Source organism: Carya illinoinensis, chromosome 9 (assembly GCF_018687715.1).
Source record: "Carya illinoinensis cultivar Pawnee chromosome 9, C.illinoinensisPawnee_v1, whole genome shotgun sequence".
In the NCBI taxonomy this organism is placed as follows: domain Eukaryota; kingdom Viridiplantae; phylum Streptophyta; class Magnoliopsida; order Fagales; family Juglandaceae; genus Carya; species Carya illinoinensis.
In genome coordinates, this window is record NC_056760.1 from 3712206 (window position 1) to 3736499 (window position 24294).

The 24294-nt window shown below is 36.8% G+C and overlaps 3 protein-coding genes across 7 annotated transcripts; 2 read left to right on the forward strand and 1 right to left on the reverse strand.

The window, feature by feature from the left end:
• Positions 1-292: 292 nt before the first annotated feature.
• Positions 293-4828, forward strand: LOC122276544 (calcium-dependent protein kinase 32-like). Its single transcript, XM_043086359.1, has 8 exons — positions 293-1209; positions 2055-2178; positions 2283-2426; positions 2574-2726; positions 2867-2982; positions 3107-3274; positions 3591-3824; positions 4271-4828. The coding sequence occupies exons 1-8, from the start codon at positions 700-702 to the stop codon at positions 4415-4417; spliced, it is 1596 nt and encodes a 531-aa protein (XP_042942293.1). The 5' UTR covers positions 293-699; the 3' UTR covers positions 4418-4828.
• Positions 4829-10124: 5296 nt separating this feature from the next.
• Positions 10125-17553, forward strand: LOC122275963 (probable galactinol--sucrose galactosyltransferase 2). Of its 5 annotated transcripts, XM_043085321.1 has the most exons (15): positions 10125-10361; positions 11362-11518; positions 11841-12048; positions 12308-12555; positions 12861-12951; positions 13141-13189; positions 13369-13460; positions 13569-13676; positions 14486-14608; positions 15169-15721; positions 15887-15954; positions 16090-16224; positions 16314-16531; positions 16797-16885; positions 16997-17553. In XM_043085321.1, exons 2-15 carry the CDS (start codon positions 11371-11373, stop codon positions 17357-17359), a joined length of 2493 nt encoding a protein of 830 aa, XP_042941255.1. In that variant the 5' UTR covers positions 10125-10361; positions 11362-11370; the 3' UTR covers positions 17360-17553. The 5 variants fall into 5 exon arrangements, with proteins under 5 accessions (XP_042941255.1, XP_042941257.1, XP_042941256.1 ...); XM_043085323.1 differs by lacking the exon at positions 11362-11518 and having other exon boundaries at positions 10125-10375; XM_043085322.1 differs by lacking the exon at positions 11362-11518.
• Positions 17554-18008: 455 nt separating this feature from the next.
• On the reverse strand, positions 18009-20638 carry LOC122275964 (pentatricopeptide repeat-containing protein At4g21065-like). Its single transcript, XM_043085325.1, has 2 exons — positions 19546-20638; positions 18009-19173 (listed from the first exon to the last, which is right to left on the reverse strand). Exons 1-2 carry the CDS (start codon positions 20410-20412, stop codon positions 18580-18582), a joined length of 1461 nt encoding a protein of 486 aa, XP_042941259.1. The 5' UTR covers positions 20413-20638; the 3' UTR covers positions 18009-18579.
• Positions 20639-24294: the final 3656 nt, after the last annotated feature.

Sequence of the window (24294 nt, forward strand, 5' to 3'; positions counted from 1 at the left end):
TTTATAAGAAAAATTTTACTGTACATGCCAAGTCATCTTAGAACGTAAATTGGGAAAACAGTTTTGTGCGTAACATTACTTGAATTAAGGTTGCATTGATAGTAAAAACAGTAAGAAAAATAATGGAGATGAAAGTTATTCATGTACAGTCATTAGGAATTACCAAGAAATCTCAGAAAACTCGGGAAATTTTAATAGGAAATGGTGTACAAATAGAATATATCTTTTATAATGAATATTAAAAAAATTATTTTTGAATATTGTTTTAGATATTTTGGAAAAACAATAGAAGAGCCTTCTCCTCTCTCTCTCAGAGAGAGAAGAGAAGAGGGGTTAAGGGGCGTAGAGGGAGGGGAGTCGCTGGGAAAAGAGGTTTGACCTTCCTTCACCTTCATCATCTCTCTCACACGCCAAAATTGCCTCCCTCATCCACTTCTCCCCTCTCCATTCCTTAAAATCTCGCCTCATTTCCTCATCTATTGTGGGCATTTCGCTCCCTAACACACTCACCAATATCTTCCCCCTCCCTGCAAATCCTCACCTTTCTCTCAATTTCTTTCGCGGAAACCCAGAACTTTTCGGGAGACCAATCTCAATTCCATTACAGGAAGATCAGATTTTTATTGGATTTGGCTTTTATTTCCTTCAAATTCTCAGACTCATTTCGCCGAAGCATAGAAAAACCATAGAAATCATTCCATGGGTAATTGTTGCGTAACGCCAACGGTCGCTGATGACATCAAGAAGGATAAGAAGAAGTCAAACCCGTTCGCGACCGACTATGGCGCCAGCCACCACCAAGCCAATGGTGGGAGTCACAAGCTCTCGGTCTTGAAGGAGCCCACCGGCCCCGAGATCAAGCAACAGTACGATCTGGGCCGTGAGCTGGGCCGTGGCGAGTTCGGAATCACGTACCTCTGCACCGACAGGACCACCAGCGAGACGTTTGCTTGCAAATCGATATCGAAGAAGAAGCTGAGGACGGCGGTGGACATTGACGACGTGAGGAGAGAGGTTGAGATCATGAAGAACTTGCCCAAGCACCCCAATATTGTCAGCTTGAAGGACACCTATGAGGACGACAATGCGGTGCACCTCGTCATGGAGCTTTGTGAGGGCGGCGAGCTCTTCGATCGGATCGTCTCCAGGGGCCATTACACGGAGCGCGCTGCTGCCGCGGTAACCAAGACCGTCGTGGAAGTTGTTCAGGTTTGTACTTTGATGAGTTAGGATTGTTGAATCTTGCGATTTTTATATATTGAGTACGTATCGGTGTTGAGTATAGATTACTAGAGAACTCGGTTAATATAAATAAATCCAGGCTTTATTGAAGTCTGCCTGAGATTATAGTGCTTTTTACTCAAATTGGGTAATCACTCTAAAGTACTTGGAAGAAAGTACCTGATAAAATTGTGTTTTTCCCCCTTGGTATGTTAAATAAGTCAGCTTTTGCGATTAAGTTGTGTTGGATGTGAGTCTGGTAACTTGAATGGTTTACCCTTTCGTGTGTGCGCGCGCGAGCGTGGATTCCTCTTTATGAAGTTTTATTGATTGGAAATCAAAGGAAATGCAATGTAAGCAGCAAAACCACATCAATTAATCCTCTCTTATGTTGTGGGTAACCGTATCTCCTAGTTTTCCAACAAGTAAACAATTTAATGTGCTTTATTGAAGAACACGAAACATTTTCTACTAAACTAGTTTAGGGACTGGGCTTATGGTCAATTTGCTCAGACTGTACATTATTCTTTCCTAGGATATCTTAATTGCATTCCATTAAACGTTATTCTTTCCTAGGATATCTTAATTCCATTACAGTAAACTCTTTATGTGCTCATAAAAAGAAAGGATCATAAAAAATATAAGGACTCTTTCTGTAATAGCCACCAGATTTCACTACCATGTTGGTCTTACTAATGGACTTCTCTTTTATCCTAGTGTTATTTTCTAGACTCAGAAAATTTTGAGCGATAATTTTCATTTGTGTTTTTACCCCCAACCGTTTTTCTTGGTAGAAGGGGTTTGAAATGTGCTTTTGCTTCATGGTGTTGCAGATGTGCCACAAGCACGGTGTGATGCATAGGGATCTCAAACCTGAGAACTTTCTGTTTGCTAACATGAAGGAAACAGCACCTTTGAAGGCAATCGATTTTGGGCTTTCAGTATTCTTTAAACCTGGTAATTTGATTTTAATAGCTGCCAAATGTCATGATCTTGTTCTCTGAGTCTCATCACTTGGTGGTGTCCTTCATGTACATAAGCCAAATTGATTTTTTCTGCAGGGGAGAGATTTACTGAGATAGTTGGAAGTCCTTACTATATGGCTCCAGAGGTGCTCAAACGGAATTATGGTCCAGAAGTAGATGTTTGGAGTGCTGGAGTAATCCTTTACATCCTACTCTGTGGTTTTCCACCATTTTGGGCAGGTTAGTCTTGTTATGAATGAAAAAATAACCGTTGTTCGCTTTTGTGAAAATTTTACCCAAACAGTAATTGAAAACTGTTTTGTATTAAATTATGTTTAACATGGTATGAGATGTATGTATACATAAATTTGTTCTCTTTACATGCAGAAACTGAACAAGGAGTAGCACAAGCAATTATACGGTCTGTTGTAGATTTTAAAAGGGATCCTTGGCCTAAAGTTTCTGATAATGCAAAAGACCTTGTGAAGAAGATGCTTAATCCTGACCCACAGCGGCGGCTTACTGCTCAGGCAGTGCTAGGTAATGTTTAGTTCTAATCAATAGCTAATGTATGGAATTTCTGTTGCCAAGCAAATTGATTATGTATTTTAAAACTTAAAAAAAGAAGTGTGGAATTGGAATATAACAAACTCTTGTTTTTAATCCTTCATCAAATGCAGATCATCCTTGGTTACAGAATGCAAAGAGAGCTCCTAATGTTTCTTTGGGTGAAACTGTGAGGGCAAGGCTCAAGCAATTTTCATTAATGAATAAGCTCAAGAAAAGAGCTCTCAAGGTAAAATACTTCTGTCCAAGAAAAACTTACATGCCTTCCATTTTCTATAAGTTAAAACTTTATATGCTTGTTGATCTTTGACAGGTGTTAGGCTGAATATTAATTCATTTTTTTTCACTCACAGGTAATCGCCGAGCATTTGTCTGTAGAGGAAGTTGCTGGCATAAAGGAGGGATTCAAGGTGCTAGATACTAGCAATAGAGGCAAAATTAACATTGACGAGCTAAGAGTGGGGTTGCACAAACTTGGCCATCAGATACCTGATACAGATCTACAAATTCTAATGGAAGCAGTAAGTAATTTGGGCATTCAAAATCTTTTCACCATGTTGAGGCTTGACATGGAAAGTGATTTTGCTTTAAATGTTTGCGATACAAATATTTTCATCATATTCAAGGTGCCTTTTAATTTGTAAATAGAACGTGTCAAAACTAAATGCAAAGGTGAGTTAAATGACCCGCGCTTAAGTTGCACTGAACATATATTTTGTCCAAAAACCTGTGTTTTTGGAACATGTTTTTTAATGGTGACAATAATGGAGCCATTTAGTCATTTAAAGCTTTGTGCAGCTCGTGGTCTTGGGAGTAATCAGAGGTTCTTTTTTGCAGGGTGATGTAGATAAGGATGGATATCTTGACTATGGGGAATTTGTAGCTATCTCTGTTCACTTAAGAAAGATGGGCAATGATGATGGGCACCTTCGCAAAGCTTTTGAATTCTTTGATCAAAACGAAAGTGGATATATAGAAATTGAGGAGCTACGAGATGCCTTAGCTGATGAAATTGAGACGAGCAGTGAAGAAGTCATTAGTGCCATTATGCGTGATGTGGACACAGACAAGGTTTGTCAAATTTCTTAACAATTGCTGTTATTTTAGACATTTATACTTGCTTATTTTGTCTTTTTGTTTTCTGCGAAGTAGCACATCTGCTTCTGTATTTTTCAATCTCAAGCATACATATACTTTGATTGCAATGAGATGCGATTTAGGTTTGTAGGCTTTCACTGAATATTTTTCGGTGGTATAAAACACTTTAGACCAAAAAAATGCCTATAAAACAGAATCAGATGATGTGTGAGATGTGGGGCAATGTTTGACCTACACCAAAAATGTCTTTTAGGCATATTTGCATGCATGAGCATCTTTGCTTGTGGTAACATTGGAATACTTGAATAGCTAAAGCAATGATGCGTTCTCCATGGCGTCTTCTTTTTGAAAGGCCTGTGAGTCTATTATGCTCTCTCATGAGACTGGGTCCTATGTTCCATTGTTGCATAAACTTGCAGGACGGACGAATAAGTTACGAGGAATTTGCCACAATGATGAAGGCAGGCACAGATTGGAGGAAAGCATCACGGCAATATTCACGAGAGCGGTTTAACAATCTCAGTTTGAAATTGATGAAGGATGGGTCATTAAAGGTAGAAATGTAGAGTAGATAAGTCAACAAATGGCAAATTGCTCCTGGGAGGATGCTTGCCAGAAGAATAGAAAAAAAAAAATAGTATTTTTCACAATTAATTTTTTGTTCATTTTCTTTTTTGAGGCGTTTTTTTTTTGGAGGGGGGTTGGGGATGCTCTAATGGATTGGAATATGTTTCATTTTGATTGTTATGGGGGAAAGGAGTGGGTGAAGAAGAAGAAGGTTGGAGTTGTTATTTGTGGCTGTAAATATATGCATAGACTTGCATCCTTACAAAGTCATCATCTGGCATTTGTTAGGTGAAGGTTGTTGGTACCACGACTTTCGTGTGGATATGTTTATTGCGATGTAACCTGAAAGCAATATAGGCGTGTTTCATGCTTTTCCCACCACTTTATATCAACTGGATTACTATTCTAAATGTTGCCCGAAATTTACACAAAATACTTGCTAAAAACATATATATATACACGCGCGTGTATATATATATATATATATGTTACCGCTCTTCTTATATCGTGGTTGCTTTCAGTGTCAAGTATTGTTGAGCTTGCCCTTTCAACATGCATATGGCTGATATGGCTTTGAAATAAATTATGGTAGAGACTGTACGCATGTAGTGTGCTGTCACTCGTGTGTATTATTGCAAATTGCACTTAATAGATAATTAAGGCACTTAATTATTTGATGATATGATTGAACCCGGCCACGATATATATGGAATATAAATTAATAATCTTTCATCCTTATCCACGTACGCATGTGACACGTACGTACTCCCCCCCTCCCCCCGGGCCACAATATGTAACGATTGACGTCCGACCATAAAAACTTTAAAAAGAAAAGTACTGAAAATCGAGCGGTCCATATTCAACATATTATATATATGCATTGCAAAATTCCGAAGTATCTGACGATCCATCAAATTAAAGTTTATTAAAGTATAAACCTTCCATCAATAAAAACAAGTTATATTCTTGCATGCATGCAGATGATCTACTCATGATCATCAAAGTCACCATTGCCTCGTTCTTGACCGTACACGCGTTATATCGTCAATGGTACGACGTGGAGGGCCTGTCACATGCTCGCGCTACGTACAGTCTCTTAACATCATTTATTTCAAAGCCATATCAACCATATGCATGTTGAAAGGGCAAGCTCAACAATACTTGACAGTGAAATCAACCACAATAAAGAGGTAACATATATATGTATATACATATATATAGTATGAGGAACGATATTTATAGTATTAGAGTATGTAAATAACATATATGTATATACAACGTATTGTCACTGTGTGTATTATTGGAATCCCACGCATTAGCCATTTATTGTGCAATTAATGTGAAGCTATCAAGAAGCAGTTATTCTTATTAATATTATTGTAGTTATGAAAAATCATCACAATAATTAAGGCACTTAATTAATCATCACAATAGTCAAATAGTTATGCTAAAATTAGGGATGGAAGATCGTGTTTTTTGGTTGTTTTAAGTCATGAATATTTTATTATATAAGTCAATTCAAACAAGATCAATTAGATAATTCAAATTAATTTTCAAATCTTAACTCAACTCATTTAGATTACGAGTTGTGTCGTATAATCCGTTTTGACATGTTTAATAATTAATTTATTTCACATTCTTAACATAATTTCACATAAATATTAAAATCTATACTTATTAGTAGTTACAATATCTTTAAAAAAAATAAGACTACTTACTAACAAAAAATATCAATATTTTAAAAATTAATTTTAATATATAATAAAACCAATATTATAAATCTATAATAACAAATATGAATATAAATATAAAATTACAATCTCAATATATAATAAAAACATAAATATATTGGAAAATATCAATATTATGACTGAACAATAATAAAATTATAATTTTAAAATAAAATTTAAACAGGTTAAAATATGTTGATTTCAAGTTATACGGCTTGACCTGTTTATAAATCATGTCTTAACATGTCAACTTATTTTGATTTAAAATTTTTAATGTTAAATCAAAACCCACTAATTTTATATCATATTTATGTTAAATTCATTAAACGTGTTACGTATTGCCACCCTTAGCTAAATAACCGGACGTGCAAGATTTACATGGACGCTAGCCCTTTTTGTGGGGGCTAATCTTCTTAATAAGAAATGCGCGCAGGAACACGACATCATCATTCGTGTACAATATATAATTAATTAAAGAGGATGCTGTTTGGTCATGTTGAAAATCTAGATTAATAATATATAAATATATATATACTCGGTTAATTTAGTAGAATCAAATTAAGCTTTATATGAAGTTGGACTTGTGGATGCAGTTTGAGCTTAATTTGCAAATCAAAGCTTATTTGAAATCCGACGAAGAGATTTAGGGACTGGTACAAATTAAATACACCTAATGTCAGTGTCATATATTCATCATGACTCGATGTTACTTGGTCGGTTTATCTTCATTCTGATCATGTAATCGAATTATAATTAGGTTAATTGGTTCAATTCACATTTAATATATAATCTAAATTCATTTAAATATATATATATATATATATATAATCTAAATTACGTCTAGTGTGATCATATGATCAACAATTCTAGCTCTAGCAAATGCAGTACTACCGGAGATCGAGAGCTCAAGTCTTTATTTAATTTTCATATTAATTTATTAGATTCATTATTAATCATGTTCTGGACCCTAAAAGAAAAATATATATTTTATTCATAGAGAAGTTTAATTGGATGAAGTAATTCAACTACATGAATTGTTTATACTGAAATGATGATGTTCATAGCAAAGAACTCGGAATTAATTTAGTACGACTCGGGATGCTGTTTAGTGGGTTATTAGGGAAAACAATAGCACAGAAAACAGTAATTTATTTACAACTATATATAATTCAAAATGAAAGAATTTAAGATAAAAACATCATAGTTTAACGATTTATTTTAAGAAAAATAATACATAAAAGATGGCAAATGATGTATTATATGGACGGCTATGATACACGTCTCAAAACTTGCCTTTCCACAGCTCCGTTTGGTTACTCACTTCAGTGTATTTTATTTTAGAAAATGATAGGGTTATTATTTTATTATTATTTATCTTCTACTTTTTTTATATTTGATTTTTTTTTTAATTTTTAATTTTATTTAATGATTAAAAAAGTAAGTATTAATAAATTTATATATATTTTTATTTTATTTTTAATGATCGAGAAGGTTAAAAAAATAATTAAAAAAAAGATTGAAATGTATTAGAATAGTACATGGGCAGTGATAAGTTGTAGCCTTTCATTTTTAGACCTTTTCTACCATCTAAAATTCTAAACACCCATTTGAGCTGCATCCGATGCCAGTTAAGTGAGTTTGCAGTTTGCACTGTAGATTGATGTAACCACTGCCGAATGTTAGAGATGCCGCCCAAATCAACAAAGCGATGGCTATAATAAAAAGGTAAGCTTTTGTCCATTTTGCCCTTACTTTATTCTGAATAGCTGCAAGTGCAGCTTACGGAAAGTTTTTTGCCCCTTTAAGCAGTTGATGCTGGCGTACTATTTCTGGTATGTCAGATGAACCGTCCAAATTAATGATAGGATCTATTTATTTTTAAAATTTTTATAATATATTTAAACTCATATTAATATATAAAAATATTTAAACTTATGTTAAGTGATTTCTACATCATTCATTCAACTATCTCCACTTAATACTATTTATAAAAAATTTAAATCATCTCAACTTAACTTTAATGTACATATAAAACCTTAGTCAAAGGATAGAGATTTTAGAGAACAGTAATGCTAAGAACACTCTTAATGGGTTTTATAAAACTCATTTTTATATAAAATTTGAAGAAAAACAGCTTAAATCCATCCAACGGATTATCCACTCTATTTTTATTTTTAATTTATCTACTGTATTGCCTTTACATATAAAAGGAAATGTACACAAATGTAAATATTATTTTATTTACTTTTTGTCTCTTTTTATATTTTGCCTTTCACAATAATTTTTCTTTGTAATTTTTGTTTCACAAAATATTAAAAAATATAGTATTTAAAAAAATATAAAATAAAAATAAATAAACTGATATATGATATAATGTAAAAATTAATATGTAAAAAAAAATAATAATAAATAACCGATTGTGAGGGCTCTAACATGCCAAAGGAAAACATTAGTCTCATAGGAAGAGTTTATCGAAAATTTTTACTGAAAACTGTTTTAAATTTTTTTTAAAATTATTTTGTATTTAGTAATTAAGTAAATATTTTTAAATGAATATGTGATTTTTTTATAAAAAAATATTTAAATAGTTTTAAAAAATGTTGAAAGAAAAATTAAAAAAGAAAAAAAGAAAGAAAGAGAAAATGTACTGATCGGTGGAAGATTTCAGTGGACGTAGCGACGTCCTATGCCAAATATCTGAGCTTGACCCAGTCAGAGCTGACCTGTCCGGGCCCACAAGCCGTGATTTGCACCTAACCGGACAGACGCGAATTCGGCTGCAAGTTGGTTCCACCATCCTGGGCGCCGCGACGGGCCCTACTGATTTGAACACGGAGCGGCGCATATATATTCATTTCATTTTCCTATGTACAATGAGTGCTGGTGTTTATCCTTTTCCGTGGATTTCAGACGTGTTGAGCTGTGCCTGGACCAGTCAAACTGTGCCGTAGGTCACTTTCCCCGTGCCCCAACATACTTTGTCTGCCCTCATACGTGTTGCATCTTGCTTGTCGTATTGCTATTATTCTCAGTGGAAATGACGTGAGACATGTGAGAACACACGAGGACATGGTCAGAGGGAAATAATAATTTGGGTCCAAAACAACTAGTTATAACTTATAATTTCTATCATTTGTAACGACATCATTTATTAGGTGTATTTCAGAGACATTTTCGCCTTGCAGATGCGCGCAGTACTAAGAGTAGTGCAGTTATCTTTGACAATCCTAATAATTATTATAAATTTGCATCTTTTCCCTTTATTTTTCCAAGTTAAATTTTGCTTTTGACTGGATGCCAAGCAAGAAAAGATCGAAGTTCTTGCATTCAACAACTTGTGTAATTGACATCCGAGCAACATGTGTTTAATGGAAGTGGTCCATCTTGGCGGGCAAATGAACTTCATAGGCACGTTGCCCTATCATTGAGGAAGAAAACTGACATGAAGCGTTATTCATTTTGCTTAATCAGATATAAAGACAGAATAATTTTGGTTCGATACAGACCATGGATAAGGGTGTCAGCCAAGTGGATGGTTCTGCCGAAAACAAGTGTTGGCAAAACTTCACGGGTAAGGAGGGCAAGGCAGCAGCAATGACATTTCCCAACTTTTATCTATTTTTCTGTAAAATAAAAACCAGCATGCATGTTGCAATTTGCAGAGCCGCACACAGAGCAAGCCATTCGAATGCGCGAAACAATAAAGCTTGAAAGAGACGCTTTGTTTTTGTTTTTGTTTTTTTTTTCGTTTCTTTTTTCTCGGATGTACTTAAAGTCCCGATCGGTAAGGTACGTGGAAAAATTATAACGATGAGAGACAAAAATATCTACGTATTTTAAGAGGATAGATAGACTACAGAGGAGAACCCCCAATCAGTAGCCTAAACTCCAGGTGTCACGATCTGGAAACATCTACCCCTTCAAACATGTTCGCAGTTTAACTCTCGACATAGTATATAAACCTGCCTCTTCCACTTCCCAACCTCATTTCGGTTTGAGTCGTGAGGAACAAATCCTTTTACTGGTCATTGCCTTCGGGCCCTCCACTTACAGGGCATTAGAAGAGGCATTTCTTCGTGGAATGCACTTCTTCTGCTGAGCGATAATTTCTCTGAATTTCTGTATTTTGAGCGCTCTTTATCTCTCTACGTCTCTCGCTTACAGGAGAAAGTTTTGGAATTCAAGACCGGCGCGGCGGCGAGGGATCTACCTGGTGAGGTTTAGCGTGTATGTTTGGTGAACTTGTTGAGTAATTTGAGCTTTTTTTCCTCCTTTTTTGTGCTATTCGAGCTTTAGCGCTGCGGTGGCCGATAATTTTTGAACCATTACGTTGATTTCGAATTGCGTCTTCTTGACAATTGAGATAACTTGTATATGTTAATAATTCTATGTTAATACGTCAATTAATACGTATAAGCTGTTCTAAGCTGAAAGTTTGCAAATTTAGTCCATACTCTGTAAATTTCATTCTTTAAACTCCGATCGTGATCTCTGTTCCTCTCTGGAACTCTCCATCCGAAAAAATAAAACGAAATAAAGGAAACAAAAGTCACCACCTTCATGTTGATTGAGAATTATATTTTCTTTTTGCGGTCGTAATCTGTCCGTGGAGATTTTAGGTTGGCTGAGCTCTTTTCTTCGTGCAAGCGAACAATTTGAAACTTTTTATGGTCCCCACTTTTCTTCGATAACTTTCTTTCTCTTACATCTTTACGGGTAGCTCTCAATGGATTGTTTTGTCTCGTGTGCCTTGGTGACACGAAAAGCTTTGCTTCCTTCTAAAGTTTAAAGTGGAGAGTGGAAAGAAAACGCCGCGGTCCACCGATGGCTCTACTCAAAATCGTTTCCCCTATTTGTTTTTTATTCGCTGTGACTTATACCTTTGGTTTAGCGATCGTCTTTTCATATTTTTCTTGAAACTGCCTGATCTTCTTTTAAATTACGTAATTAGCACCAACAGGAAGACGGAATATTTTTTTTTGGGAAATAGTTGGAAAAAAGGTGTAATTAATTGGAAATTCCAGGGTTTTAGGCTTCTAGCTATCTAGGTTCGAATGTTACGTGGGACCTGTTTATATTTACTAATCTTTGCTAAACTCGTATAACTTATGCCTTGTTTCATAAGACATTTTGAAAAAAAAAAAAATATGAACAATCAGAACGTACGTAATACGTTCATAATTTTATAGTTTTTGTATTTGAGCCGTTTCAAGAAGGTGGAAATGCTCAAGACTGCATCTTTAAGGGCATTGGGGTGGATCCCTCAATCATGGAAATCACGTTTAGAAAGGATCCCTGCTCAGTTGAAGAAGTCACGTGTCAAATATCCGAGAATGCAGATGAGCTTACGTGGGAGTTACGAGCCCCTAGGTTCGGACCTCCCCTTTCCTTTGACCAACGGGTCCTCTTTTCCCAAATTTCCCGTCTCTTATATTAATATATTGCCTTTTTCTTTTCGTTTTCTAATCGAAGTCTCTTCGTCTCTTATATTGTAAATGTTGAAAAAAAAGTCGTCCTTCTATTTGCTCAGTCATGATATTAGCTTTTAGTTTTTCTAGTGGTGTCTCCAGTCGTTTTATCTGAAGGAACTTTTGTAAGCGTTCACTTCATTGAACTTGCATTTCAGTTAGTTTCACTTTGTTTCTAGCCTATGTTAGTTCCATTATTTATGATGATTTATTTTGTGGGACAGTACTTGAGAACTCGAAAATGACGGTCACACCGAAGATCTGCATCAGCAATGGGAACCTTGTGGTTCATGGGAAGACAATACTCACTGGAGTGCCTGATAATATCGTGCTGACTCCGGGTTCAGGTTTGGGGCTTGTCGCTGGTGCTTTCATTGGTGCCACGGCTTCCCATAGCAAAAGCCTCCATGTGTTTCCTATGGGTGCTTTAGAGTAAGTTTTTCTTCTTTAATAATTCACCATCATGCCATGAGTTTTATCCCCTTGCTACTCTTGAACAAGTCACTCTGCTGCTACTGATCTGCATGCTTGTAGTTAACTCCACTAGCATTTACCATGTAGCAGAGTTTGGTTTTGGAATTTGGTTATTCGCCTATTATCAAGTTAACCTTCATTTGAGTGTGTATCGCAGTGCCGTAGTTTATTTTTGAAGTCCCAAGTACGTTAAAATTTCACAATGACTTTGTAACAGGGGTCTCCGATTCATGTGTTGTTTCCGATTCAAGCTGTGGTGGATGACTCAAAGAATGGGGACGTGTGGGAGAGACGTTCCTCTTGAGACCCAATTCATGCTTGTTGAAAGCAAAGATGAAACCGAGGGAGGCAATCAAGATGACACCCCAACGACATACACGGTCTTCCTCCCACTCCTTGAGGGCCAGTTCCGTGCTGCTCTGCAGGGCAACGACAAGAATGAGATAGAGATTTGCATCGAGAGTGGTGAGTTGGGCCATCAAAAAGTATCTGATGTAGGCACTGCATACCCTCCCCACCATACCATTATGTAAGGCTATATCTAGTCCCATCCCAAACGCCACTAAAGAAGGAGACTGACCATTCGTATGCTGGGTGGAGCTGTCTCTGATGCAAAAACACAATCAGGCTGGAGAAACCACCGATGACTTTTATCATTCAAATGAATCAATTTAATGGAGTTTAGAGCATTTGGGGGAAAAAATAGAAAGGATAGTCTGAAAGAACCGAAACGACTTGTTTTTTTTGTGATGTGTGATTTGGTTTTGCAGGAGATACTGCTGTTGAGACAAATCAAGGCCTTCACCTGGTATACATGCATGCTGGAACTAATCCCTTTGAAGTAATCACCCAGGCTGTAAAGTGAGTCCTTTAAAGTCCCTTGAGGCTTGAACGAGTTTCTTCTCCTGCATTTAGATTCCTTTTTAAGATACTGAAACGCTATGTATTTTTAAGCTTTTCTATGGATGAACTATCAGAAGGATCTTGAATTAAGGGACTGTGTTTTCTTCCTACTTTCTCATGATTCCGTAATTGCTATTATTTAAACAGGGCTCTTGAAAAACACATGCAAACTTTTCTTCATCGAGAGAAGAAAAAGGTAAGAACACCTCTCTTTGTTTGTTTATAGCCCATTGGTATTGCGCAAAACTTTGCAAGTGCAGAAATTATTGAAAATTAGATAAATGGTTGATAGAAAAGCAAGTGGGTCCATTAAATTATAATAAATGCAGTTATGACCTGATAAATCTGATGATAATCTTGTGCTGGTGAATGCAGTCGCCTTCTTTCCTTGACTGGTTTGGCTGGTGCACTTGGGATGCTTTCTATACTGATGTCACTGCTGAGGGTGTTGAAGAAGGGCTTCAAAGGTAATTTATTGCAGAGGATGTAGCTTCTTTTAAATACCTGTTTTTGAAATTTCAAAAACAATGGGCATATAATACCAGTCACTGAGTTTTACTCTGGAATAATTGCAGTTTAACCGAAGGAGGGACGCCTCCAAGATTCCTAATCATAGATGATGGCTGGCAACAGATTGAAAATAAACCCAAGGATGCTGATACCGTTGTACAAGAAGGAGCGCAGTAAGATCTCTCACTCACTCTCTCTCTCTCTCTCTCTCTCTCTCTCTCTCTCTCTCTCATGCAGAGTTTGCACACTTTTGAGTGAACTGCTATATAAACATCATTAGTTTCCTTTTCTTGTTTTCCCCCAGAAAGGAACTCTTTATATTGGATCATTTTTCCATTCATTTTGACATGTTCTTGTCAATGCCATGCAATATAGGTGACCCATGAAGAATTGAATTATTAACAATAATTAGCTTGGCACGAGAAAACTCGTCATGAAGTTTTAACAATAATTAGTTTCTAGGTTAATGCCTGTTGAACTTCTAAGGATAGCTGATCATCTCAGTGTTTTCGTCAAGGTATTACTGCTATACATCTACTTCATGTTAGACCACGAAGTTGAAATGTAAATGAGAGTTTTAACCCATTCGGTATCTAGGTTTGTTTTCCTGTGGAAGTTTTAGACAATGTCTTCCACTTGTGAATAGCTGACACCATCAACCTGTGGATGGAGTGGCATGGGAATTTAGAAATCTTTCTAAGCAGGCTGCAGTATGCCCTGAAAGATCATATTCGATGTCCCTTAAGTGATTCACACAGATATATTTGTTGAGGACTCTACCTGGAGGCTGACGTTTATCTTGAAGTTTGGCCTTAGATCAGTCTGTTGCTGTATGCATGTGCATAACATGGTATAGACTGTATAGTACAAGTTGGATGGCTCCTATTGTCTTTTCTTTTGCATCCACTTTTCCCCCCTCCTGTGCCATTTGTCCTAATCAAAGCAGTCGGTTACTGATTCATTGACCAATTATTGGACGCAGGTTTGCAAGTAGGCTGACTGGAATAAAGGAGAATGGAAAATTCCAAAAGAATGGCCAGAGCAATGAACAGGTCTCAGGCTTGAAGCAAGTTGTAGATCAATCCAAGCAACGTCACAATGTCAAGTAAGTCGGCCTAGTTAATCTTTTGGTATTCTGTTAGTATTGTGGCATATCACTTGTATCATCCCAGACAATAGATTAAAGAGCTGTAAATAATTCTCCTATATGACCTGGTCTCGATACAATATCTCTTTGCTACAATCTTACATGCATTGATTAAATCTGAATTATTGTTTTTTTTTTTTTTTTTTCACTTTCTGTGTTTGCCTTTGCACATCATAGCCACTCAATTAAAAACTTCATTTTCTTTGCTTTAATATCAACTATGATTAAGGAGATTTGAAAAATATCTCTTCAATTGCCAGTAACTATTCCCACATTGGTAATTCAGACCAGAAAATGTGTTGGCAAGAAGCAATTTATCAAAAAAATATGAAATTATAATATTGGTCAAAGAATGGTTCAATCTCTGTAGTCTCTTGCATTCAATAACTTTGGAAGGTCAACATTTTAATTGCTATGGCTGCAAGAAAAAATATTGACATTGGATTTGCTTATATTCCTTTAGGAAGGAAAGAATATTTTACTCATCAGTTCTATTTCTATTTTTTGCTTGGACACAGATATGTGTATGTCTGGCATGCTCTGGCTGGTTACTGGGGTGGGGTGAAGCCAGCAGCTTCTGGTATGGAGCACTACGACACTGCTCTCGCATACCCAGTGCAGTCCCCTGGTGTAGTAGGCAACCAGCCGGACATAGTCATGGACAGTCTGGCTGTTCATGGCCTGGGACTGGTGCATCCAAAGAAGGTTTTCAACTTCTATAATGAGCTTCATGCTTACTTGGCTTCATGTGGGATAGATGGAGTAAAAGTTGACGTGCAAAGCATTATTGAGACTCTTGGTGCTGGCCATGGTGGCAGAGTTTCTCTTACACGTAGCTACCACCAGGCCCTTGAGGCATCAATTAGTCGAAACTTCCCCGACAATGGATGCATTGCTTGCATGTGTCACAACAACGATGGGATCTACAATGCCAAGCAGACTGCTGTTGTGCGAGCTTCCGATGACTTTTACCCTTGGGACCCTGCTTCCCATACCATCCATATTTCTTCTGTTGCTTACAATTCCCTCTTCCTTGGAGAATTTATGCAAACTGACTGGGATATGTTCCATGTAAGTAAAAAACAATCATTTTATGCCTTCATTTTCTTGTTCATCAAGTCTGAGTCCTGATTAATTTAAGCTGACGTTGACAGGTGATTCTTGGAAACTTGTGAAGCTTTAAATCTGTTGTTATTACAAAATGTGTAATATTGATCAAAGAATATTTTTTTGCAGTCTCTACATTCAGCAGCAGATTATCATGGTGCAGCTCGTGCTATTGGTGGATGCCCTATCTATGTTAGGTATTACACGTGGAATTTTTTTTTGTGTACGAAAATACCGAGTTATTGTTGTAATAGGATTACTTTTGCATTGTTTATGACACGATCAAAAGAAGGTTTTAATCTCTCAATATTTATTTGTCTTGTTTCTAACAGTGATAAGCCTGGCAATCACAACTTTGAACTTCTGAAGAAACTGGTCCTCCCTGATGGTTCAGTCCTCCGTGCCCAGCTACCTGGTAGACCCACCCGTGACTGTCTCTTTGCTGATCCAGCTAGAGATGGGACCAGGTTTGTTACACGTTTCCATCACCCATTATACTCCTTAAACATGGACCTTTGCCAAAAAAAAAGCTTGTTCAAACAATTTTATGTTGCAGCTTACTCAAAGTATGGAATGTGAACAAATGTTCCGGAGTAGTTGGCGTGTTCAACTGCCAAGGAGCTGGATGGTGCAAGATTGAGAAGAAGACCCGCATCCATGATGCATCTCCTGGAACCCTTACTGGTTCTATCCGAGCTGCTGATGTTGAACTCATGGCTCAAGTTGCTGGTGCCAATTGGAATGGGGAGGCACTAGTTTATGCCCATAGATCAGGTGAAATTTTCTTTCTTTGAGCCTACAATTTTTTACTAGTGTCTTTGCAGAACAATTGCCTTTGCGCCATGGAAAGTAAGCAGCAGATGTAAAATTCCGGGTGATCAACTTTAAATTGATATGAAAGAATAGTTCTGCATTAGAATGTTTAAAATAATACTCAACCCAGGCTCATATATTTTCTCAGAATGAGGAAGTCATGGTAAAGCTTCTAGTGTTACAACATTCTGAAGGGTTGTAAACAACTTTACTTTTTGTATTTCAGGAGAAGTGGTTCGGTTGCCGAAAGGTGCGTCAGTGCCGGTGACACTTAAAGTTCTTGAGTATGAACTATTCCACTTCTGTCCGCTTAAGGTAAGTCTTTCTGGACACCCTTCAATTCATCTTTCTTTTCTTTTTTTTTTTTGGCCCTTTAGGCTGCTCTGCAAAAATGCATACTGAATTTTCTGAGTATCTGTGATGCAGGAAATCACATCCAGCATTTCATTCGCGCCAATAGGCCTGCTGGACATGTTCAACAGTGGCGGTGCTGTGGAGCACGTTGAGGTCCATATAACTTTGGACAGGAAACCCGAGCTATTTGATGGTGAAGTGTCCTCAGAGCTGGCCACTTCTCTCAGTGAGAACCGATCTCCAACTGCAACAATTGCTGTCAAAGTTCGGGGATGTGGACGGTTTGGTGCTTACTCTTCCCAGCGTCCATTGAAGTGCACAGTTGGCAATGCAGAGACCAATTTCAACTATGACCATGCCACCGGCTTGGTTATCTTTAACATACCAGTCCCAGAAGAAGAGATGTACAGATGGTCTCTAGAGATCCAAGTCTAAGTGGTTCAATATTATGATATGTCAATTAGAGACCTGCCCATTATTTTGGGAGTGGGGCCAGGGTTGGGGCTTAGGATTTATGCACGAGTTTCCTGGTGAAAATGTACTGCAGAGAGCAAGAGCTCTTGCAGTGGAATAACTCAGACGATCTATGTTTTTATTGTTCTCTTTAATAAAGATCCTTATATTTTTAATATCCTCTAGTGGTAGGGCATAAAGCATTTGTACCCAAATGTATCTTCATGCAAGGCAGTGATTCTTGGGCACTTGATGGGACTTCCCACTTGTTTGGAGAGCGTGGAGCTTGGATTCTTGGGCACAAAGCCTGAAGTCTCTATTGCAGCAACCTGACTTTTTTTATTTTTGCGTTGTAGTAATGCAAGATAGAAACTTCCCTAAAAGATTCTGCGTTCCCCTCCGAAATCTGATCGAGGCTCAGCAATGTTCTATGCAAGTAAAATGCGATTGCTTGCCTACATACAGTAGCAAGAAAAACGAGGTCCATTAAGGGCCAAAATGACGTGGTTTCCTAAAACACTGATTCTGTAGCCAGGCTCAAGTTTCTCAAAACTGGGACCAAACTTACCCGGTAGCACTGATGCATAACGAACAAAAGTAAAAAGAACAAGAAACATGTCCACGGTTTGAGTGCTCACGGAAATCGGAATGAACTTGTGGAATGAACTAATCCATGTAATAAAAATATCTAGTTTCTTGTTGCCCATTTACATGGAAATTGGAATAAAATGAAAAAAAAGTAGAGAAAAAGAAAATCAACTTAACCATGACATAAATTATTGCAAGAGATCAGGAAATGCTCGAAATGCTTTTGTTGGCGGATGCTGCATTCTTTGTTCCACACATCCTTCTCTTAAAATAATAACTAGTTCTCCATACAAATCTGTTCTCTAATAGCTGTCTCGCTTTCTGTACATGGCTTAGCAAGTAGGTGTACGTCATACAAAGTCATAATAAGAGGAGCATTTCACTTTTCTAACGGCTGCAAATTAAATCAGAACTCCTTCACCTTCCAGGTCAAGTGTTACTGCTCCAAAAGATAGAAGTTCACCAAAAATCCCTACAAGCACAAGTGCCATGACAGTCCCCATAAATCCCTTTGGTTCTTTGCTACCCAAATTACTCTTGGTATTTTAGTCTTTAATAGCCTTTAAGCAGGGGCTATTCTCTCACTATGATCGCCAAGGGCACTCTCCTTCCCTTCAACAAGCTGCCTTGTGCAGTACATCTGAAATGAATGGTTTGTGCCCAAAATCACGAACCTGTTCGGAAATCTCTCTCAGAATCTCTGTTAACTCCTCCGTCTCAGGATGGAACTGGTCACCCATTGCAAACTCATGCACAAATCCATCAACCTCAATGAAGCTGCACCCAGGAACTGCCTTAATGCCTTTGTCCTTCATCTTCTTTCTAATGTGGCTCATCTTCTCCCACTGAGAAACTGATGCATACAAACTTGAGAGGAGGACATAGTTCTCTGCATTTAGTGGTTCTAATTCAAGAAGCTGCTCAGCTATAATTTCACCTCTATCCAACATCTTATTCTTCTTGCAACCCACAAGTAACGTTCGTAAGATCACTGGATTGGGTGGAATTGCCATGTCTTCAACAAGATTGCAAGCCTCGTCAACAAGGTGAGCTCGACAGAGTAGATCAACCATACAACTATAATGCTCCATTGATGGTTCAATTCTGGATTCAAGCATGCTTGACCAATGTTTCCTACCTTCTGAAACTAGTCCACCATGCGCACATGCAGATAAAACACCAAGGAGCGTTACATGGTTTGGCTTCACCTGAAGAGAAATCAAAAGGACCATTTATGATAAGTTGGCAAAAATTAAGTCCTGACATTACGACTTTGAACTTTATGCAACCTAAAAAAAACCCAACAAATCTTTAAGATTTTTTTTTTCAATGAACTACTGCCTTTATCTAATAAGCTCACAATTGGACTGAAGCAGTGGCATAGCAACAGAAGGACCACCTTAGTAAAAGGTACGGCCTTGGATATGTGCTCCTTACGCATGCGTAATGGACTGAAGCGGAGGCATCACAACAGAAGGACCGCCTTAGTAAGGCAAGGCCATGGATACGAGCCTCTTATGCAAGCGTAAGCTAATTTGTACCTCAAGGATCTAGCTAAACCTAGTCTTCATATCATTTACCTTGGCTTCTTCCATCCTGGAAAAGGTCTCCAAAGCACTCTCTGAAAGCCCGTGAATTGCCAACCCCACAATCATTGTGCTCCAAGCTTTCGCATCTTTCACAGGCATTTCACAAAAGACTTTCTTTGCTCTTTCAATGCACCCACACTTGGCATACATATTAACAAGTGCAGTACTCAGTTCAAGATCAATATCAATCATCTGCTTCTCCATGTATGCATGAACCCATCTACCAATATCCAAAGCACCTGCTCCAGCGCAAGCAGAAATCACGCTCACCAGAGTAACTTCATCTGGTTCAACCCCCGCCTTTTGCATTTCCCTGAAAAGACCTAATGCCTCATTAACCAAACCAACTTTTGCATACCCACTAATCATCGTACTCCATGCAACCAAATTCTTCTCAGGAATTTCATCAAACGCGATCCTCGCAAGCCCAATCTCTTCGCATTTCGCATAGAAATTTACCAACGCGGTCTGCACAAATGGGCTCGAACCGAATCCAGATCGAAAAACACGCGTATGAACCTGAAGACCCTCTTCACATGCCGATATAATTGAACATGCCTTGAGAACAAAGGCTAAGGTAAACGTGTTCGGACACGGGTAGCCTCTCCTAACCAATCGTTTGAAAAAGTACACGGACTCCCTTGAATGGTTTTCGACTAGGGAACAGCCCCTTATCATGGAATTCCAAGAAAATATGCCCGGGTTCGGAATACGAGAGAAAACTCGGCGCGCGTAGTCGATGTCGCCGAGGGAAGAGAGAGCGCAGAAGGCCACGATTTTGGACAGAGCGAAGGAGAGGGTGGAGATAGGAAAGGGGCGAGTAAAGAGGCGAGCCTGAATTTGGCGGAGGACTCGCATGTTGGGGCATTTTTTTATTAGAGAAGCGATTCGAACTTCCTCTTCTTCCAGCGCTGCTTGCCCTTCTTCTCCCCGTGTTCGTCTTTGTTTGAATGTAACGATCAAAAATTCAAACCAAGAAGAATAAAAAGGGCTTGAACATGGGCGTTACCTCCTGGGCCTGGTTAAGCCATCCCACGCATAACCCATATCACATTAGATGAATAATTTCAGCCCAGCTCAAAGATAGCCCAGCCAACACAATGAGAATCATTTAGCGGAAAGTTTATCCTAACTCTGTTCGTCTTATATATATATATATATATATATTATTTTCCTTTTTTTTAAAACGTCTTTGTAGTTTTTAATCATATTTATCGAGACGACATATTTTAAAAGAAAACACTTTAGTTATAAAGAAATGACATAAAAATAAACTCACAAATTGATATAACTTGATTATAAAATTATTTTTATTACAAAACAGATATAATGGATTCTATGAAATCATGTCAATTTGTAGGTTTATTTTGTGTAATCTCTTTATATCTATAGTAGTTCTCTATTTTAAATAACAGATTTGCTATATATATATAATCACTTTTGGATATTCTTTGTACACTCTACTGTTGTTATTAGTTAGGTCAATTCTTTTTTAATATGCAGCCAATCACATCAATAGAATACGTAAGTAATATGTAAAAATGATTGTATACAGAATTTTGATTTAAATAATTTCTTAAGTCAACTATTTAAATGAACAGTTATCCAAAATGCAATACATCAACAGTTATGATTGGGCAAGACAAAATTTAATATGAAGAACAGTACTTTTTTTTTTTTTATCATAAAAAGAAATAGACAAATAAAGGATCTATTCATAGATTATCTTAGAAAATATGATTCCAATTTAATCAGTTCACGCCTTAGCCCATGCAAAAGATGATGAATTTGACCAGATAACATCTTGTATAAAGTCAACCATTTAATCGATCGAGCTATATAGCTGGCCTATACATATCAATGAGATCATATATAATTTGCTTGCCCATCTTCCATAACGAAAATGGGGATTTTCCCATGCACTAATTAGTTTTATGTTGGGGCTATACATATTTGACACGCACCGCATGGCCGTATTTTGATTTGACAGCAAAGTGAAATAGGGGAATTCATCAAAGATGATAACCATGAGAAACGTGACAAGAAAAGATACTTAATCCCAGAATTGGACTATATGTTCGACGTTTAATATTATTGAAACTATGAAAAGAAAGAAAAAATTTAGTTATAAATATAATTATACATTAATATGTATATTAATTTATTATAATTGGTTAAAAAGTAGATTTTATTAAAAATAATACTAATTAAAATTTTAAATATAAAAAAATTAGTATTAATATGCAGATTAATTACTCATTTTATTTATATATAATAAAACTAAAAAAAAAAACAAGTAAATCCGCGACAACATGTGCTGATTTGGCTAACAAGAAAACTGTTTTATGACGTACGTGCGTACGATATATAAAAGAAAAACGTGATGAAGTCAAGGTATGCAGGTTGCGAAATATTATTAGGGAAAATTTTTGCCACGTACGCATCTTTCCCGGGGAAACAAAGCAGCTAGCTAGCGGTACATGCATGTCGATCTGAATGTAATCGAGTTTCCTGGAAAGTATGGTACATGCATGTCTTAATTTGGGTTTTCCATACATGAATTGATAGATCAAAAAGATGGATCTTGATCATTATAAAGAGTACTAGTGTGTTTCGAGGATTTTAGCCTTCTCTAGAGAGAGAAAGCTAGTATCGGTCTGGGGATATTTGTTAATATTGAATTAATTCAGCTTGGCGCCCCCAGTACTGCCACTGGACCTTACCATAAAGCTGGGAATTAGGTTTCCTGGTTCCATATAATAATTAATTGCATGGATGATGAGGCTTTGAAGTATTTCTCCTTAACAGTTAACATGGCCAAACAGGCCGTATGGAACCCAAATCCCCGAAACTGGCGGAAACGAGTACGTCCATATGCATGCATGAGTACTAGTACTACTGTTTTATCATTGAAAATTTCTAAACACAATCGATCGGTCGATAGATCACTTTGATTTGCCAAGCTGTACGTACAATATGCATGATCTGGACAACCTTGCACCCACGTAGTTATATTATATATATTCGCACTCAACCTTTAATTAATTAATTTGCTCCATACCCTCATGAGATGGCTATACGTGGAAGATTGAAAACCATCTTAGTACGACTCTCTATTAATATCAAGCACTAGACCATATAGCTCATTCAACGATCTTATAAAGATCACGACTTCGGCCATGCACAGATCATCATATTATTCACACACACACACACACACACACAGAGGCCGAATTAATTCCATTAGGTGAACTGAATCCTTGCATATATGCATGCTGGCACAGTGATTATGTGCAGTTGGAAACTTTTAATTAGTCATCGTAGAAATATTGTCCTCCACTTTCACTTTAGATCACAAACATCTTCGACCTCCACCTATATTGCCAACCCAAACCGGCATTTGCCGTTCGGCCCTGGTCACCTCGATCTGCTTTATAACATGAGCTCATGACAAACAAATTATCACATGCATGGCAGGCAACTGGTATAATATATATATATATATATATATATTACCATTAACAATTATATTCCGAGTTAATTCCAAATCATTAACACCTGAAAACCGAAAACCGTATGGTAACCACACAAAGCTAGGTCGATTATTAGATGAACGCCTAGCTTAATTTAAGTGTTCATGCAGGCATGTTCAATATTGGAACTTCTGTTTCTATGACAGCATGATAATTGACATGGGATACTAATTATCTACCTGCGCATGGCCTGACCTACATTAGGGTGTATTCGCAGATTGTGTTTGTGTTATGTCAAGTCATGAGTATTAGACTATGTGGATCAACTCCAACCCAATATATTTAATTAAATGGGCTAGACTCTAAAATCCAAACCTGAACCGTTTAATTAAAAGTGACACAACACGACTAGGTTAACCTGTTTAGTAATTAACTTTTATTAGGTTAACCTAATACACAACCCATTTAGTTTAACATGTTTCATATATATAAATGGATTGAGCTAACCTTAAATTTATTTTTAATCCAATTAATATAATTTCATATATAATACTAGGATAACTATATAAATAATTCTCAATTCCAATTGAATTTATGATAAAATATTTTATTATAATATCCAAACTAATCATATATAAGAAAAGTAATATTTTCATAAAATAAAAGTAAATATTAACAAAAAAAAGTTTAATATTTTGATATATAACATAATCAAATACTAAAATTAATATCACGAATTCCCAACAAAAAAAAAGACCCAAGACTAAATGTTTATAAAATTTAAAAATATAATTTATTTATGTTATACACAGGCTGTTTGATAGCGGGTTTCGTGACTTGACCTGCACTTGACTTGTTTATTAATCATGTTTTATCGAGTATTCAAGTACTCATTTTGATTAAAACTCATTTATATCAAATTCAAGCTTGTTTATTTTATATTGGGTTCACAAATCGTGTTATATATTACAATCTCTAACCTGCATACATGGTATGTATGTACATGTGTATATATATATATTTATACGTTCACCACTAAAATTATTATACATGGATCGATAAAGACCGAAAACTTCACGCAAGAAGCAGCAGCGCCTACGTACGTACATAGCATTTCTGCTTTTGAAAATGAGATTATTAGCTTAACGTCGCTATTCTTGTTCTTTTTTAGGACTACTTAATACGCAAATTGTTTTTTAATGAAGACTCGTTAATATTGGTTCAGATTGTGATGATCGACTCTGGATTTATACTAAATCGAAAAAAA